This window comes from Dipodomys spectabilis, unplaced genomic scaffold (genome assembly GCF_019054845.1).
Source record: "Dipodomys spectabilis isolate Male_0828 unplaced genomic scaffold, ASM1905484v1 ptg000092l, whole genome shotgun sequence".
Classification (NCBI taxonomy): Eukaryota; Metazoa; Chordata; class Mammalia; order Rodentia; family Heteromyidae; genus Dipodomys; species Dipodomys spectabilis.
Window position 1 is genome coordinate 5,215,488 of NW_024870769.1, and position 19,031 is coordinate 5,234,518.

Genomic DNA, 19,031 nt, shown 5'->3' on the forward strand with positions numbered 1-19,031 from the left:
CCGTCACATCGGGGTAGCAGCACTGGCTTCTGAAAGGCCAGACCAGGCCCCACTCTATCCTCCTCCCCTTTTTGCCTGGTTGGACTTTGCTGTTTGTTTTTTTTTTTCTCTCTCTCTCTTTCTTTCCCCCCCTCTTCTTCTTCTTGTGCTTCTTCCAAACAGGAAACCTGACAATCCCACGCCAGGAGGGGCGGTGACGAGGATGGCTTTGCTCCTCCCGGCCGGCACTCCAGGAATGGCCCCGAATTGCCCCTCCCCTCGCACTCTCTTACTCGTGGGTAGAGGTTATTGAGCTGGAGAAGAGGCTCTAAGCAGCCTCGCACTCTCTCTCTCTCTCTCTCTCTCTGCTTTTCACCCCTATACTGGGGATCGGTGCACCCCCTTTTTCTTTCCTTCCCATTCCTATCAGAGGTCTGGGCTTGGCAGCCCAGAGCTGACGGGTCACTTCACGCTGACCAGGAGCAGGCCAAACAGGCTCCCTTTGCCGACCCTTCCTCTCAAGTACACTTCTTGTTGGAGTACTGACGCACCTCCCTGCAACCGCCTCTTCTCCAAGCAAGCACCCTCACCAGCTGCGCACCGCGGGCTGTCTATGAACCCAGGAATGGAGAGGCCCGATCCCACTGGTTTCAACAAGCAAGAACCTTCAGCAACGGAACCGCTAGGAGACTGGGAGAAGCATGGATGAGAACTGCTCCTCTGGCCGCGCGCCCCACGACCCTCCTCTCCACCGGAACCGCTCAGAACTGAGACATTTCAAACATCCAGATGCAGACTCGATCATCATTCCAGAGGCACAGGGGTTGCAGGGCCCCTGGCCAAGCCGGGCACAATGAACAGCTCGCTGGGGCCCAAGGCCGTAGGATAACCAACAGGCTTGGTCCGCGGACCTCCAAGGCCTGCAGTCACGGGGTGTGCCCTCTTTCCTGCCACTACTGAGACTATTTCGGAGGCTTCTAACCCTGGTAGCTCCAGAACCTCGAATAGTCATCTCACTCGCTCCAGAAATCTTGATTCCTTTCAGTATGATTGACATGCAGACAGGACACGAAAAAAAAAAAAGAGGCCTGGCTTGGTCAGCACTCTCTTGCCTAAGAGGTGTGCCTTTGAGATAGTTGACTTTTAAAGTGCACCGACCCACAGCGTTTTGTAAAATGTGATATCAAGCCAATGGTATTTTTATGACTGTATTTGTTAGGCTTGTAAAAATCCCTTGAATTAGCTTTTAAATCCTCAATTCTGTGGAAGGTGGAGAAAGACGATGTGATTTGGTTGGATTGCAGGAGGCTGCTTACAAGGATCTGTTAAAAAAAAAAAAAAAACCCTGGCCAATGCAGACTCAGTCCTGAGGTGGCTCAGGACTTGGAGGGGGGTGGTAATTGGTAATAGTATTGTAAGGATCTGGTAATAACTCCTTTAATCTCTTTCTTGCTTTTATTTTCCCATATCTACCTCCCTCCAATGGGGAGAAAATTGGAAAAGGACTTGCCTAAGTTTGGCCTCCACCCAGCCCAGGAAGGTAACCTCAAAGACTTTGGGAAACCTTGTGCCTCAACCTTAATCAGTCCAACCCTGGGGAACGTTCTTTCTTTACATATAAAGAAAGTTCATTCCGGAGAGGATAAAAATGGACATGTCTCACAAATTTACCCAGGAGAAAGATTCAGTAGGTGAAAATGAAGACCTAAGAAGAACCACACACACACAAAGGCCGGGAGGGGAGATTTTTTTATCTTAAAAAGCTGTTTTGATGAAGATTGTGTTTGGGTGATTGTTTCTTAAAATCATCAGATGGCAGTGAGTGCAAGCACATTATTCTTTGAAATGAAAATAACCGTTTTGCAGATGTTGATCAATGTTTACATTTATAATTTCTCTTTGATTCCTTCATATCTGCTGGCAGTTTACTACTATTATTATGTTTTGAACTGGATTCCAAACCTAATAATTGTCTCGGCCAATGAGAGAATTTGATTTCTCAGCTAAGAGCCAGAAAATGTATGTTTAGCTCCTGTCACCACTAAAATAGGAAAAATATATTAGATTGAAATCTTTACAGGCTAGCCAAGATTAGGATACATTTATGTTGGCAGCCAACCAGTTTATCTCTACAACCATATATAGTTGAAGATACACACACACACACACACACACACACACACACACACACACACACAACCTAGAGCGAGAAAGACTTAGCCAGTGAGCAAAAAAGAACAACAGACCGACCCATTCAGGACAGAACCAGCCCCACACCCTCCATAAACCCTCTCCTGACATGATGAGAACGTTCAACTCAAGTCATTCTCTTCTGTCAAAGCCGCATGGAAAGCTGACTTACCTTTCAGCTTTTCTCCAAGGGAGGAAGAGTGTTGAGTAGGGTCACACAGTCTGCCCTGTCCTGGGCTGCCCATTGAGCTTCTCCTTGTCGGCCAGCCTCAAGATGGCCTGCCGATTTGTATGTGTGGGAAATGGAAGGCCCACCTCTGTCCCATCAAAGCGGTAGCCCAGGCAGAAACTCAAAGCACACAGGTGTGGCCTCTGCTGTGCCAATCAGGTCTTCGCCTGGAGCCAAAGCCGGCCTTGTTAGCCATGGCCATCTTCCTCAGGGCCAGTCAGGCCTGCAGGCCTCAGGACCATGAAGAGGCCTTTCCGAGCCCAGAATCCCCAGACCAGTGCATTGCCCCCAAACGGCGCGTGCCCCCAGGGCGCCATGGGACGCCTAGTTTGGACAGAAGCAGCCATGATATGCCAGGCGGCCTACGCAACCAGTCTCCATGGTGCTGGGGTGGGGGTGATGGGAGAACCCGAGTCTATTCCGGCGTCCCGCTCCTGTCAGGGGCGGCGGAGGCGGGGAGGTCTTCAAGCCACAGAGACCGTGGGAGACGGCTTCTCTTCTCGGATTCCCTTCCGTCCCCCTCTCCCCTGCCTTCTGGGGAATCTGTGAGGGGCCGGGACAGCAATCGCGCCAGGGTGTAAGAGGCGGGCTGCGCCTGGCGCCCGTCCCGGCATCGGCCACTGCGTGGCAGCAGCGAGCACTCCGCTCGTTAGCCATAAATAATCTGCCCGCAGCAGCCGCAGTAGGCAGCCAGCGGCCCTAGGAGGCAAATGCGCCGCTTTATCTGCCCCGAGAGCACCCACCTCGCCAACGGACGTCCCAAACATCTCTAGGCCCTTGTTAATGAGCGAATAGATACCGAGATAGTATCTCAACACAGGGAAACCACAACAAACAAAACCTAAACAAACAGAAGGAACTCGAGCCCAGAACCTCAGATTCCATTTTTTGTTGCCATCCCAGGAGCTCCGGGGGGCGGGGGTAGGGGGCAAATCTGATCAGATGCACACTCAGGACGAGCCACAATTCGTGCCACCGCGCTGCACAAAGCCACACCAGGCCAGCTGACCACCAGTGCCTCCCCCTGCCTAAAGCCATGGCCCTCTCCCGGCTGGCAGGAGTTGGGGGGAGGAATGGATGCCAGCTCGCTGCCTCCGAAGTGGGTGAGGGAGGCGGTCCCCTTATTACCCAGACTCAGTTTGCATCTTTCCTTCAGCCCGAGCTACAGGCCCTGTCAGCCACCCCTAAACCACCGCCGTCCACGGCACCAACACACCTCACCGAGCAACCCTCGATTAACCCCATCCTCTCCTCCCATACAGAAGCCGGCCAGCACCTATTCCTTCTCCCAGAGCTTCAGGCACCCATCTTGTTGGAAACCCGGGCGGAGGGACACCATCAGGGGGAGAAGTCATCAGGGGGAGAAGTCTGGCGGAATTAGTAAGTTTTTGTTTGGTTCTTTTCCTCATTCTCAGAGGACACCGATTTCCCACCGAATAGAAAACACTGTGCTGCTGCTCATGCTAAACCGCTTGTGGGCTAAACTCGCTTTGACCTCACCTCTTCCCATCTCCCCAGGTCGGGAACTTGTCTCCGGTGGTTGGAGAATTTAGTCAAACGAATCGCACCATGATGAAAAAACAAAACAAAACAAACCCTACCGGGGTGGGGGAAAAAAAAATCCAAACCCAAGAAAGAAACTGGCAGGGAACGCAGCGTGCGGGATGGCTCTCCTTGGAGATTCCCTTGATAGGGATCGAGGGACGCAGGACTCGCTGGCTGCTTACCCTGTGCCCAGGCGGGCGCTGTGCCACGGAGGGAAGGCGGGCTTTTACAGCCACGGTGAGCCAGGGAGGGGGGAGAGGGAGTTGTATAGGTGGTGGTGATGATGGTGATGTGTGTGTGTGTGTGTGCGCGCGCGCGCGCCCAAGCGCGTGCGTGTGGGCGCGGGTGAGGAAGTGAATGGGGGGGGGGGTGCCAGGGTGACCCTGGGGGGGGTATGGGTGAGGTTGACTATGACCCCCTTCAAAGTCATCTTGGATGCCCTCATCCACCTCCGTGGCACCTCACTACCGTTGCTCCTGTCTCCTTTCCCACATGTCTCACCTGCAGATGGAGGCTCCCGGAAGCTCCAGTCCCTCTGACAGCTGTCGCTTGTGCAGCCGGGGAGATGAATTTTCCTCCTGCTCGGTGCCAGAGGACGCAGGACTTTAGCCAGGTTGCGAGTTGTAAAGCGGCCGCCGCCGAGGCGCCTGCCACTGGACGCGCCCCACCTCCAGCAGGAGCGGCCCGGCCGGGCTGGGGCTGGGCTTCTGCTCGGTCGCCATCGCCGGACAAAGCTCAGCCCAGCCGGGCTGGAAGGCAGAGCTCCGAAGCACGCAGGACGGAGCGGAGCAAAAGAATGCGGCTCTATTCTCGCAAGGGAAATTATAAAAAAGTTCATGTTCACGGTTCCCATCCACATGACCGACAGCGGCCAATGGAAGGGCCGAACAACTCATAAAGTTGTATTGCAAAGTTGTAAATTTTCATAAACAACAACGGATTTATGACCCTTTCCCCATCACTGAGAGGAGGCAGCTCTTACACCGGCGCCATCTTACCACCGAGGCCGCCCCGATTTGGGGCCGCAGCTTTTACCGACCCTTTTGGGCCAGGTTTTATTTTAAAAAGAGCCCTAAGAAGCTAGCCCAAACCAGGCCGGACATAGGAATGGGGGGTCTGCTCCGGCCAAGCTCGGGATACCCCTCGCCTTTGGCCCCTTCCGACCCGCTCCTCCTCCCCGCACCCAGACTTCTATGCCCAGACTGCAAGGCTGACTTTGGGGCTCCTGCTCCTCCCAGAACCCCTCTGCTGCGGTTCAGAGGCCTGGGGCGCCCTTGTCTCTTCTGAGGGCGGAGTGGAGGGTGCTGCAGCAGGGACCCCTGAATCCTATTTCCTAGCCCAGGGCTGGGTTCAAGGCGCATGCGGAATCCGGAATGCGTGGCAGGGTAGGTAATACCCCTTTCACAGCCCACTCTACGGCCTTAGAGGAAAGGGTGGATTTGGGATTCGCCCATGGGGCACATGGAGGATATTTTGAAAATGACTGATAAAATATATCTACCAAAGATTTTGTTTTCAAGGGATCTAGATGTTTGTGCGCACACAATGACCAGACAAAAAAATCCCTACAAATTCAAGAGCACATCTACAATTATGGACACAGGGAAATGCATAACACTCAATTACAGACACCAAAATGTGTCATTATGGACACACAGAAACACATCCACCCAATTGTGGACATAGAAATAAATGCACACTATTATGGAGACCAGATACACATACAATTATGGATATGGAATTATACAGCTATGAAATGGTGCAAAAATATAAGCTAGCACACACAGGAACTCATACATACAAAATAGGCACCAGCATACCCAGACAAATCCATATATATTATATATGCATGTATGTATGTGTATTTATACATATGTATGTATATAACGTGACCAGCACACACAGAAGTACATGAACACCCAACACTTGGACTCCAGAATAGTCCAGCCACACAGACAGCCAGGCTTGTGCTCAGCTAGGGTCACCTCCCTTTCCCTGGTCCCTCTGGATAAAGCAGTCCACATTTCTTTGTCACCAAGCATCTTTATTTTTGTTACATAAAACATGATTAGCTGGGCTGGGAAGCATGCCTTCCCTGAACCCCAGGCTGGAGCTAAGGGGGACACAGGACAATACAGGAGATGAAGGGCATCTGGGAGGGCTTAGGGACCCCCCACCCACTACAGAGTTAGTTCAAGACAACACACCATGCTACAAAGTCACCCAAGGAACACATCCTCCCCAAGTCAAAACATTCCTTTACAAATGAGCTCCGAGACGAGAGAAACAAGGGGGAAAAAATCTTGTTCAAATATACAGTATTTGCCATTGTAGGAAAAGTCAGGGTACACATATTTGACATGGCTGACCGTAGGACGCAAGGACAGGGGAGGGGACCGTTAGGCTGAGAGCAGCTCTGAAATCCTACAAAGCAGAAATGAACCCAGAGGTCTGCCGCTCAGGAATGCTCCTCTCCAGAAGTGGGTGTGTTGGACCTGAACTTGGGGGTGGCCAAGCCAGAAAAAGAGGGATTCTAGGTTGCAGCATTTAGTATGCTTTGGAATAAATATATTATTTTTCAATTTAAATAGAAGCCATTGCTCTGGTCCCTGGACCCCAGTGCCTTGTCCATGAAGGACCTCAAAGGCTGTCCCCGGGAAGCTCAGGGGCCTGGCCTGGCCTGGCCTCAGAAGGCCAGCACCAAAAAAGCAGGCAAGCTAGCCAGCACAAAATAGGTAGTTTGGGGCTAGTAGGTAGTACTGAAAAGAATCCTGTTCTTGCAGGTATGCGGGGTGGTGCTAGGTATCTGCCAGTGTTGGGACACAGTGGGGGGGCTTCCTGGGAGTGGAGGCCCACTGGGGCTGGGCCCATAGGTAGTTTGGGGGTGCCTCTCAAGGAGGCCTGTGCTAGGTAGTATTTTGGCTGTGCCAGTGAACAGCACTGGCCTGGGGTTGGGGGTATCTAGTGGGATCCTCAGAAACAGAGGGGATCCCCAAGACGATCTAATCTCCAGCCGCCTCAGTCCAGAAAAGTTGGGAGCTAGAGTGCGTGATGGGGTGGGGATGGGGTGGGTTTGTGGTTGGGGACTTGGAATTTTTTTTTTACATTTTCTTTTTATTTCCCATATTTTTTTTTTGTAAATAAAACCAGTGAGTCTCTTAAAGACTCTTTTCCGACTGTCCAGGGCAGGGGATAGGGCCCAGAATAGGCCCCTTATTCCTCCTCCTCGTCTTCCTCTTCTTCATCCTCCTCCTCCTCTTCGGCCTTGTCAGCCGTGGTGGCGACGGCGGCGGTGCTGGCAGCGGAGGGCACGGCGGTGCCCTCAGGGGCTGCAGTGGGGGCTGGACTGTCGTCCTTATGTTCTTTCTTCCACTTCATGCGGCGGTTCTGGAACCAGATCTTGATCTGGCGCTCGGTGAGGCAGAGCGCATGGGCGATCTCGATGCGGCGGCGCCGGGTCAGGTAGCGGTTGAAGTGGAATTCCTTCTCCAGCTCCAGAGTCTGGTAGCGCGTGTAGGTCTGGCGGCCCCGCTTCCTGTCGGGTCCTGAGAGTAGAAATTTGGACACACAGACACATGGACATGAAGGGAAGAGTATATATGTCAGGCCCGATGTTCCAGACCCTGGTCCTTTTTCCCTTACCAGATCCAGTCACACCCCCTTCAACCCTGCACCCCTTACCCTAGCTATTCCGGGGTGCAGGAAGAGGGAAGTGTTAGCAGAAGACCGGAACTACAGTGCCAGACTTGCAGGCAGCTCTGTTAGGCGCTTTGGCTCAGAATCCCAACTTTACAACTGACCTTTCCAGCCGGCTACGCTTCCACAATGTCTCCTATCTCCCTGACAAAGGCAAATTGTAAATATAGAGTGTGGGCAAGTGGGAGACGCTGCTCTTTTGCCATTCAAAGGCGAGTCCAGCCGCTACCCAGCCTTGCTAGAGTGGGCGACCCTCTCCAGCAGCCTCAACACCCCCCCTTTCCTAGAAGCACCGAGTGCCATTCCATCCCTATGCCTGTCCTGAAATGGCCCCTGGCTCAGGGGTAGGTGAGGGGCCCCAAAGGGCTTGGTTCTCTTTGCTTTTGAGAAAGAAGAGCCAGGCGGAAAGGAAGAGCAAGGAAAGGAAAGGAAAGGAAAGAAAAGAAAAGGAAAGGAAAGAAAAGGAAAGGAGAGAGAAGAGGAAGAAAGGGAGAGGGGGGGAGAGACGGAGAGAGAGAGAGCGTAGAGGGAGGGGAAATCCACGGAATAAACTTAATGTTAAAATTCCAAGGCAAATGGAGTTAAATAAATTTACGAGGATCAACCCATTAATTGGGCCATAAAAAGTTTTATGAGCCTCATTTACATACAATGCTAGGGGTTCTCCACGCAATGGCGCCTCAGCTCTAATTAAAACCAGAAAGGCAGCGCCGCCGGGAGTCCAGGGGGCCTCCAGGCTCCAATCTCCCCGGCCTCCCACTCCCGGGGCGGACGCGGCTCTCCGCGCTCCGGGGCTCCCCGCTCCCCCCCTCCGCTCCCGGCCGGCCGCCGGCCCCAACCCGCCCAGCCGCGGCGCCTACCTGAAGACCGCATCCAAGGGTAGATGCGGAAATTCGCCTCGGCCGGGCCGCGCAGCGCGCCCTCGTCCGCCTGGTCGCAGGCGCCTTTGGCGAGGTCACTGCAGAGCCCGGGGATGTTTTGGTCGTAGGAGGCGCAGGACAGGTTGCCGTAGGCATCGGCACTCAGGCCGTAGCCCGACGCGAAAGGGCTCTGATAGAGGGGGCTGTTGACATTGTACAAGCCCGGCACGGTGGAGGCGAAGGCGCCCGCGCCCGCCCCGTAGCCGCTTCTCTGCGAGTTGGGCGCAAAGGAGCAAGAAGTCGGCTCGGCATTTTGGAACAGAGAAGCCCCCGCCGTATATTTGCTAAAAAGCGCGTTCACATAATACGAAGAACTCATAATTTTGACCTGTGATTTGTTGTCCGGCAGCTTTCAGTGTCGGTTTTACGAGGTAGCGTGATATATGATAACATTACACCCCCAGATTTACACCAAACCCCATTTTCTTTTGGAAGGAGCTCGCCGCAGCACGTGACCGCCCACATGACCGCCTCCGCCAATCTCAGCAGCCCTCACAGGTGGTCTCGCTCGGCGGGGCCCGCGACAGCCTAGAATGGAAGGGGAAGAGGCTCAAAGATGCGGCCGGTGGATCTGCCCGCGCCCGGGGAGCCTGCGGTGCCCTATGGCAAGAGCGCCCCGAGGCTCCGCGCAATCGCCCCGTGTGCCCGCTAACCCTGGCGCCGGAGCCTGCACACACCCGGGCGGGGTCCGCCCAGCACAGTGCCTCATAGCCGGTGGTGAACCCCAAATTCTATGTGTGGATCTTCCCGTTCCATCCGTCTGGGGACTCAGCGCCCCCGAAGAGGTGGTGCGCCCCACACATCCGTCGGCTCTGCCGTGGCCTTGGGGGTGCGGGACGCAGGTCTGTCCACCCCCCAGCTTGACTCTTGGCCAGACTGAAGAGCCGGCCCCGGCAGGCGCAGGGGCTCTTCTAGCGGCGGAGGGAGCAACACACCGCAAGCTGCAGCCATGTGGTTCGAATAAACTCAACGTCTCGCAGCTTCCTTTCCTTAATCGGCCGCGCACTGTTTATCCGCCCTAAAGGAAGCAGTGAAATGTTTATCTATTAATGAGCCTCATTTGCCAACAGATTTATTAACATGGGGTTCCTCTCCCTCCCCCAGCCCCCGTCGGCGGCCGAGGCCCTGCGTGCATACAGGCCCTGTGCAATTGCTCCTGGGCACCTGGCTGGCCTCCCGCAGCTCAGCCCGCAATTTAGGACTTCTTTGTCCTCCCCACCGTCCACCCTTGAAGAAGCTCGGGCTCCCTCACCTTTCCAGGCACCTTCCCTTTAAACCCTGCCTTCCTTGCCCCGAGGTTTCCGGCATCCTGAAACCTATACCCCGCTATGTACCTTCACCTTGTAGGTCTGGGTGTCCAAGAGCAATAGGCGCTTTCTAGCCCGTTTGGAGAGGAGAGAGGAGAGATCCCGGATGGCTGGGGGGAGTGCAGCCACTCTGGACCAGCTTTCCTTTCAGAGAAAACCAAAACAAATAGGAAAGCCCTCTCCAAAGGCCACCTCAGTCTGATTAGTCCTCGCCTTTCCAACTGTACTGGCTCACAAGAGAACGGAGAGCAGAGCAGTTTTATTCTTTCCCAGCTAGCCCCCCATCGTGGGACACCTACCTTCGCAGGCCTTGGGCCGGGCTGTGATGTTGGACCAACTGAAACTCGCGCTGCCCTAGGCTCGGTGGAAGATGACTGCGGGGGACCCATCCCCTAAACGCTTTGTCAACTACTCAGGCTACACTGGACTCCTAACTACCTTTTACTGCCCAACTCGATTGCACACCATAAACCCCAACCTCACAATGCAATTGCCCCGGAAATTCTCCTCTAAGTTATAGAGTTTGGTTCCTTGCGTACAAAGCATTACTTCTCCACGTTCAGAGGGTCCGGGCTGCTCTCCTTCACCCCACCCTCTCAGGGGTCCTGAGAGCACAAAAGAGGGAAGTCCTGCTCCTCTTTGGGATGTAAGGTGCCCCAGTGCGTACCCCGTAAAGGGCTAGGGCTTGCATGGGGAGGGGAAACAGGTAGTCGCAGGGCTATCTCCCCCCCCCCCAGGGGCAAAGGAACTCTAGTGGGGGGGGGGGGACAATATCCGGGACGCCATTTATGGTGGTTTGGGATGATATTGAGTCTCAGACAGGAAATAGGGGGGAAGGGGAAGGAAAAATATCCTCCTCCCCCCAAAGTATCCTCATCTGACAGGGAAATAAAAACCTAAGAAAGTTAAAGGAAGACAAAGCAAACAAAAAGAAAGTCAGGAGATCAAAGAAGTGGAATTAGATGGCTTTAGACCAATAAATTGTTCCTTGGGTGACACAGAGCAAGAGGGGAAGAGAAAGACGGGCCAGCGGCCACCGGCCTCTGTCTAGACTGAAGCGACTGGAGTGGCCGAGAAAGAGATGGTGTTTAAAGTAGAAGCTGCCTTCAGCAAGGAAGCGACCCAACTGTCTAACTGAGGAGCAATTTGGGAGTTGAAGGAAGGACATCGCCCTGCCCCTTCCCAATCCTCCTCTCCCGAAGGAGACTTGGGTGCTAGCTCGCAGGCTCAGCGCTGCCCAGGTTTGGCCGTCGCACGTCTGAGCGAGTCCAAGTGGTTCTGGCAGGACGCGCTGCCCGTTTGCCCCAGCCAAGGAAGACCTGAATACTGGCAGCCCGAGTCAGCCAACTGGACCCAGTCCTGCGGGCACCAAAACCTCCCTTTCGTTTCTGGGCCTCCCCCCCCCCCCTCTTCCTGCCTTCTGTGGCCAGATTTGCAAACGAAAACCGTTGGATAAAACCAGGCTATCAGTAAGGCCTATTTAATCATACACTTCCCCAGCCATCAGTCTCCTATGCATGTAGCTGAAAAGACACAAATGTGTGTGTTCGTGTGTGTGATATTCACAGAAATGCTCCTAGGCCAGTTTCTGATCAACATAGCTATCTAGTTATTTCTCTGGAGCTGACTTTCTATTTACTAGCGGAGCCTGTTTCCTGTGTTTTAAGATTTTTGGTCACCAAAACGTCCTCAATATTTAAACATGGCTAAGAATGTAAATCCAACCTCCACAGCTCGGTGAACGGTGAGCTCCGTGAAGAGGCTGGTGCCTCGTGTTTTGCTTCTTTAAATATATTCACCCTTGGTCCTCTGTTCTCTCCCTAGTGACAGGGCCAGGGTCCCAGGCCTGGACACGATGACCATCCCATCCCCAAGGCGTGCAGATGAGCTGTGGCCCGGTGGGGGTCTTGCCTGGGTGAAGGCCAGATGCAGAGAGCGGCTTTTAGGCAGCTGAGAAGGGAAGCAGTCTCCTGGCGCCAGCCGGCCAAGGGCAAGGGAGGCCCTGCCTCCCCGAGCCAGGCAGCTCCCCAGCCCCCGCGCAGCCTTGGTGTCTGCTGGAGAGGAGAGGTCGTCACTGATCGGTGACTTCACTTATTTGTAATTAGAGGTCAAGCTTGCTATCTGTGCCCACTGATCTTGTATTTGGCCACTCCTTTGCAGTTCTATCAATCGAGATTTCTATCTGCTGCTTATATACACGGCCCGGAGTGTCTGGGGGGGAAGCTATTAAACCTTTTTTTACAATCAGATGCTGTGAAACAGTGTGTATTTTATACGAAACTATAATGAAGATGTGTGTTTGTATAACAGAGAGAGAGAGAGAGAGAAACACCCGTGAAAGATGTCAGCCAACATCCAGCCCCTAGTTTTACAGCGTGTTCAGCACGGAGATGCGGGTCGTAAACATTTTGTGGGCTTGGCGGAGGCTGTAACGACCCAAATAAATGCGCGGCGCGGCGCGTTCAGAGGACCCCGGGGCGCGTTCGGAGGACCCCGGGGCGCGTTCGGAGGACCCCGGGGCGCGTCGAGGTCTCTGTCTGCTGCTGTTCTCTCTCCAAGACCTTCCGCCTTCCACCCGTGGATCCGATTCGCACCCAGGCTCGGGGCCGTCTTTGCGGAGGCTCGGGAATCGAGGGCCCTGGCCGGTACCTAGGCTCGGAGATGAGCTGGGCTTGGATCAGGGTCCCCTGCCTCTAGTCTCCTGCGTCCGGACGTTTCTACGCAGGCGAATGGCGTGGCTAGAGAAGTGCGATCGAGCGGCTTCTCCGACGTGAGCAAAAATTCCAGGGCGGAGGTGTTTTGTTGGTACATGTATTTGTTAAACAGCGCATTTATTCGAGAATAATCGAACAGAATCGCCCAGCGGGGCCAGGTCCCGGCTCATTTACACTGGACGGCCACCAACGGTGGCGGGTCGCCCAGTTTGCCCTCGCCTAAGTTTACCGTCCTCTGTATTCAGACTGGCCAAATCCCGGGCTTCCTGACTCCCTCTGCGGTGCTCACTCTGCCCGCCCTGCACCAAGGTGCCGGTTTCGAGGGAGCTCCGGGGTGCGGACCACAGAACCCGTGGCAGCGGTGGGCACCCTCGGCACGCCCTCTGTAGGGGCGCCAGGTCCACCGGCTTCCGTCCCTGTGTCCTTCCACCGGTGAGCGGGGGGTCCCCCGCGCGTCTCGCTGCCCAGAGGCTTGTGCCGGGCTGAGGACGATGACCCCGGAGCCGGAGCCGCTCTTGGAGCTTCAGCCCCGCAGCCACCGGGCAGCTGCGGCTCCGCCACGCGGCGCCCTCGGGATGGGGCTTGGCGATCGGCGAGAATTAGGCCAACCCTCGGAGCATCCTTGTGCCCCAGAATAGCTTCCAGCTTAGCGTGAGCAGCACGGAAAATATACGAGTGCTGTTCGCTCCGATCTGGGGGCTCCATTCCAGAAAGAATCGCGTCAAGTCGACATCTTAGGAAATTTCCAGGGTCGGGGTGGCGGGAGATGGCGGCTCGAGCGCCTCTTGCGTGGAGCCACAGTGCCATCTGCTGGTAATATCTTGGAACTGCAGCTCAGCAGCCCCAGCCTGCCTGAACTTCGGCATCCTGGGCTACAAGTCAGCCCGCACAGCTTTCCTGTCCCAAAGGCGGGGCGAGAGCCCAGTCCCTGGGGGTCTTCTCGGGGTCCGGAATCTACCCTGTGGAGTTGGCACAGCCCATAAAAAGAGAGCTGTTTCCGCAGCCGCTTTATCGGCGGCAGACAGAACAAACAAATGAAAGGGCTTTGGTGGAATACCCTAATTGGGGCTGGACAGTTGTAAACTCATTAAGGGCCGAATTCCAGACAGTTCGCAGACCCGGCCTTTATGGCACACTCTTACTGCCCATTCTTTGAAGTTCCTTCTGTCTGCAACAACACAGGGCGTCCCAACCTGGCGGCCTGTTGGGGGTGGAGGTGAGGGACGCCCCATCACCCGCACCGGGTTCCCCTTTTACGTGTTAGAACTTTGCAGGAGTGAGGTAGTTAGAAGAGCTGTAGAAGAAAGGGGACAGGGAAGGGGGGCGGGGGGGGGGGGAGCGAGGCCGAACCCACTGGCCACATCTGGAAGGCGCGTGGGCCTCCAAAGTTGCGGCCATTCTCCCCACCGCCCTTTACACCCCATAAACGGTAACGGCCCTCATTTTCTTTTATGGTGCTTCGGGGCTCCTCCGTCCAGCCTCTGCCCCAGAGCTCGGGACAAGCTTGCTGGGTAGGATATAGATTGTCCCTGGCGGGCCAGGTTGGCCAGACGCGGGGATGCGGGAGACCAGGTCTTGGATCTCTTGGAAATCTCCATCCATAGCTCCGCGCCCCTACCCCACCCCGCCACGCCGGTCGGCCTTCCGTTCGCCTGATCAGAGCCCGTGGCTGCGGGTCCTGTGCCCCCCCCCCCACTCTTCCACTGCTGTTCCCCACTTTCCATGGCATCGAAAGGCCCTAGGCATCTCTGTGGGCCCAGGTTTGGGAAATTTGAGCCACTATGAGGAGAGAGAGTGGTCCTTTCTGCTGCTATATTGGGGACCCCCCCTCAGCTCCTCCCAGGCTACCCCCCATTTCTGAAAATAGACACAAGGACTGAAACCTGGCCACAGCGCCCGGCCGCCCACAGGCTTCTCCGGCTTTCTTCCACGGTTTGTGCCGCTAGGCTAACAGGCCGGGTTGGGAGAGTTTGGGCCTGGCTGGACTGGTTGCAGCAGGTTCCCGGAGCAAAATTGAGGTTCTTTCTACCCCACTTTGGTGCAGTCCCGCACCCAGAGACGCTGCTCTGGATCCCCATGAGCCAGGGAAGGAACAAAGAACAAATCCACAAAAGCATAGAAAAGAATCAATATATTTTATTTGGCAAAAAGTTAAATATCTCAACACAACAATTTGGTCAGTAGGCCTTGAGGTAATTATTGCAAAATATACAGTGTATGTTCAGCCCGATGGAAACTCAAAATTCATCAAGGATACAAATGTACAGCAGCTCAGTGGCGGTTTATGGTGTATAATTTATTATCAATAAAATTAACTCCATTACAATAATCATTCATTTTTCCCCAATTAAAATTAAGTAAACCATAGGTAGTAACCTTCTGCACATATGTATAGCTCCGAATTTCCTCGCTGTTCCTCTGGTGCAAAAAAAAAAAAAAACACCCAAAACAACAACAATATTCAAGCTTATCTGATTATGAAATTTTTTTCTTGATATATAGATTATATATACAATGGACAAGACAGAACTATATAGCATTAGAGCCCAAAATGTCTCCATTTCCAAAGAGGAGAAACCATGAATCTATGCTTCCTGGAGAACTAACCACCCCCCCTTTTTTTTCAAATTTTATTTCACTGGAAAATCCTTATCGCTAGTTTACAATCATAGGTTAACAGCCTAGTTATACAGAAAGACGTGTATCCCACTACAGAGCTATACTCTATGCAACTGTTTCCCTCCCACCCCAAACAACCTGAGTTTAAATTGAATTCTAGCTTCCACAAACACAACAACGGGTACCTCACCCAGCACAGAAGTTTGAGTCACAAAACATAATTACCACAATAAAGCACAGTGTTCAAGTATAGGAGCAGAGGGATCTGCCCGAACAAAGAGCAAATTAAATTAACTACATAACTAAAACTCTACAGCCCGCCATCAACAGTTGTGCATTATAAAAAGGTAGTTTTTTTTCTTTTGTTTTAAGTCAGGAGCAGGTAGATATTTTTTTAAATATATACAAGCTAGCACGCACAGCCATCAGCATTAATGCCCTCTTTTTTTTTTAAATTTTATTTTCCTGACAGAAAGTGGAAAGCATACAATACCTCCTCCATCAAAGCCGAAAGCCTAGGAGCCAGCCTGAGCAGGATTTGGGGGAGACCTGGGGGGTTAGGGCAGCGTTGTGCCAGGGCCTTTGGCTGGGATGGGCGGCCAGAGGAAGGGGACAGCCCGTCCTTTCGCTTTCTCTCTAGCTTGCTCTGTTTGCTAACTCAACCCGCCTCGCATCACTCGTCTTTTGCTCTGTCTTTGTTGATTTTCTTCATTTTCATCCTGCGGTTCTGGAACCAGATCTTGACCTGCCTCTCGGTGAGGTTGAGCAGTCGGGCCACCTCGTACCTTCGGTCCCTGGTGAGGTACATGTTGAACAGGAACTCTTTCTCCAGTTCCAGCGTCTGGTGCTTGGTGTAGGGGCAGCGCTTCTTCCGCGTGGAGCGCGCGTGAAGCCAGTTGGCCGCGGGATTATCTGGGCAGGGAGGGAGGGAAGAGAGAGAGAGAGAGGATTTAGAAGAAGGAGAAGCACCCTGGCCTGGGTGCGAGGGAGCTTCCTGCGGTCTCGGCCGAGCCAAACGAATGTGACTGACTCGTTCGGGAAGGCGGCCCAGCCTGCTACACAATGGAACCCTGGCAGACAGACGAACGGACGGTCACTTACAATTGCCCGCAGTAAAACCTCGCTCCCCCGCCCCGCCGCCGCCCACCTCTCTCCCCCTCGTCTTCCTCCCGGTTGAAGAGAGGGCAAATCTGAAATCCCTCCTCTCCTTGGCCAGGGCCGCGGGGCTGCCGGCCGCCCTGTCTTCCTGGGGCAAGCTTGGGATTGTCTTTCTCCTGCTCGCAGACTTTGTGTCCCTTCTCCCCTCGCTCGCCTCCTTCTTTGACCTTCCTAGGAGGCCCCGAAAGCGAGGCCGACAGCGGATCATTCCCCCCTCCCCACTCCCCGGCCTAGGATCACGTTCCCAGTTGATTGCAGTCATCCCGCACGGGACTCTGCTGGCCTGATCGTGTTCCCTTCTCCCCCTCGTCTTTGGGCAGGATTTACGCCTATTGCCCCCCGGACCAAGGCAAGAAGTGGGGGGACCCCGTTGGTCCCCGTGCGCGTCCCGGGTCAGCGCGCCCCGGCTGACGTTACTGCCGCCATCCAAGAGCCATGGAGACGCGCACAAGATTTGTCCAGACGCGCTGCTTTCGAAGAACCCCCAAAGTGTCTGTGTCCGGCCGGGGGGGGGGGGGCCTGGGCAGCCCGGGAGAGGGGCGGCGGGTCCTGGCTCCGCCGTCGCGGGCCGCCCCGCCCCCTCGTGCTGCAGCTGCCTCCTCCCCTTCCCCCTGCCCCGCAGGCCTGCTGCTGGTCACGGTTGTCTGGACTTGGGGAGGGTTGGGGGAGCCCCTCTCATCTGTGGTGTCCCACACACCAACTTCTGGCTCCTGACGTGGGCTCTCAGCGAGGACGGAGGCTAGCTCGTCCAGAGCAAAGCTTGGAGGGCCGGCAGATCCGGGAGGCCGGCGTGGAGGCGGCGGCGGCGGCCGGGGCTGGAGGGAGGAGGAGGAGACACTTACTGGGGTCGAGGGGGGGCTTGTCTCCGCCGCTCTCATTCTCAGCATTGTTTTCGGAGAAGGCGCCTTCGCTGGATTGTTTTTCTCTATCAACTGGAGGAGAACCACAAGCATAGTCAGTCAGGGACAAAGTGTGGGTGTCAAGCGTGGGACAGTCACCCCTTCTGGCCGACAGCGGTTCAGGTTTAATGCCGTAAGGCCGGCTGGAGGGCAAGCCCGCGAAGGAGAGCGCGCCGGGCGTGGGCTCCAGCCAGGAGCGCATGTACCTGCCGTCCGGCGCCGCAGCGGCCACGGGCGCCTGGGGGTGTACGTAGGGGTGGTGGTGGTGGTGGTACACGGCCGCGGGCACGGCGTTGGCGCCCGCCGCGTGCACCGGGTTCCACGAGGCGCCGAACACCGCCGCCTTGGACTGGAAGCTGCAAGGGCTGAAGTCGGGGTGCTCGGCCAGCGCGGGCGCCTGCCGTGGGGGCTGCCCCAGAGGCCCCGGCGCGTAGCGGCCGGCGGCGCTCAGCTCCTCCGCCGCGTCCGTGCCCAGCAGGAAGGAGTCCACGTAGTAGTTGCCCAGAGCCCCCGTGGTGGCCATTGCCGTAGCCCCGCGCCTGGCCCGCCCGCCCGGCCGGCCCGACCCGCGGAAATTATGAAACTGCAGATTTCATGTAACAACTTGGTGGCACCCGGGGGGTGGCGGGGGAGGGGGGGGAGCACAGTCACCTAATAAGTTGCCGGCGCCCGCGCCCCGATTGGCCACGCGCGTCACGTGCCCGCCCGGCAGAACAATAACGCGTAAATCACTCCGCACGCTATTAATGGCCCGGTGTTTTGCAGTCATAATTTTTATAGCAAAAGCCATATGTTTTTATGCAAAGGGATCGCACCGCTCCACAATCGGGTTTGTTTTAATTGTGGCCAACGAAGATGAAAAGATCAAATCGGGCCTTTGCCTCTAGACTCTCTCCCCTGCCCTCCTACCACCCCATACCGCACACACGCGCGCGCGCGCACACACACACACACGCGCGCGCGCGCACACACACACACACATTTCTTAAGCGGACTATTTTATATCACAATTAATCACGCTATCAGGAAGGCGCGGGTCCGCGTGCGGAGTGAGGCCGGCGGAGCCCCCTCATATAAAATTAGACAATAATTGAAGCCATAAAAAAAGCAGCCAAATCGCATTCTCACTCTACTGTATTTAAATCTATATTTATGATATTTCATAAGGAGTTATTGTTTCAGAAGCCACACAGGCTGGTAGGAAGTCGAGAACGACCAACAGATTCGTTTGCCTTGCTGTGGCTCCCAGCTGTAAAAATTTATGAGGACTTGGAAAGGTTAAATTAGACTGTTGTGTTTGGTTGGTGAGCGCCCTGTAAATAATCCTTCGGGTCCTCTGAGATGCGAGTTTCCCCTGGCCAGCCAGAAAAAAAAAAAAGAGTCAAATTCAACGCAGTATTCACTCCAGAGTAGCCAACAGCCGCCCGTCTGGTTCTGCAGGTTCTGGTCCCCAAAGAGACACACCACCTGGGGTAGCCGCTCTCCCGGCCCCAGCCTGCCAGCCTGCCCAACCAGACGTCCAGCGAAGCCCCTGGACCATTCTTGCTCCTCCAGCAAGGGACCCACGCTGGAACTGGCAAAGTGGGAAGCCACCAGCTGCCCCTAAGGTGAAAGTTTGGAAGGCCTTTTGGTGCCACGAACTCAACCCTGCCCATGCCCCAACGCCTATTGCCCGGTGATCAGCTGGGATTAACGATTCCTGGGAGAAGGTAGAGAGCCTTGTGCTCCACCCAGGCCCGAATGCTAAAGTCTGCAAGCTTCTTCAGGCTTCCCAA

General features: G+C 55.0%; 2 protein-coding genes across 2 annotated transcripts; both read right to left on the reverse strand.

The window, feature by feature from the left end:
* Positions 1-5,978: 5,978 nt before the first annotated feature.
* On the reverse strand, positions 5,979-9,224 carry Hoxa7 (homeobox A7). Its single transcript, XM_042685045.1, has 2 exons — positions 8,500-9,224; positions 5,979-7,488 (listed from the first exon to the last, which is right to left on the reverse strand). Exons 1-2 carry the CDS (start codon positions 8,876-8,878, stop codon positions 7,157-7,159), a joined length of 711 nt encoding a protein of 236 aa, XP_042540979.1. The 5' UTR covers positions 8,879-9,224; the 3' UTR covers positions 5,979-7,156.
* Positions 9,225-14,696: 5,472 nt separating this feature from the next.
* Hoxa9 (homeobox A9) lies at positions 14,697-18,675 on the reverse strand. Its single transcript, XM_042684998.1, has 2 exons — positions 17,200-18,675; positions 14,697-16,111 (listed from the first exon to the last, which is right to left on the reverse strand). The coding sequence occupies exons 1-2, from the start codon at positions 17,777-17,779 to the stop codon at positions 15,873-15,875; spliced, it is 819 nt and encodes a 272-aa protein (XP_042540932.1). The 5' UTR covers positions 17,780-18,675; the 3' UTR covers positions 14,697-15,872.
* Between the last annotated feature and the right edge of the window lie 356 nt (positions 18,676-19,031).

Bases quoted from the DNA above. Each gene is read 5' to 3' on its own strand.
- Hoxa7 (XM_042685045.1), bottom strand. From the start codon at position 8,878: ATGAGTTCTTCGTATTATGTGAACGCGCTTTTTAGCAAATATACGGCG. The intron at 7,489-8,499 runs GTAGGCGCCGCG...TTCTACTCTCAG, and splicing joins CCCTTGGATGCGGTCTTCAG to GACCCGACAGGAAGCGGGGC.
- Hoxa9 (XM_042684998.1), bottom strand. From the start codon at position 17,779: ATGGCCACCACGGGGGCTCTGGGCAACTACTACGTGGACTCCTTCCTG. The intron at 16,112-17,199 runs GTAAGTGTCTCC...CTCCCTGCCCAG, and splicing joins CAAGCCCCCCCTCGACCCCA to ATAATCCCGCGGCCAACTGG.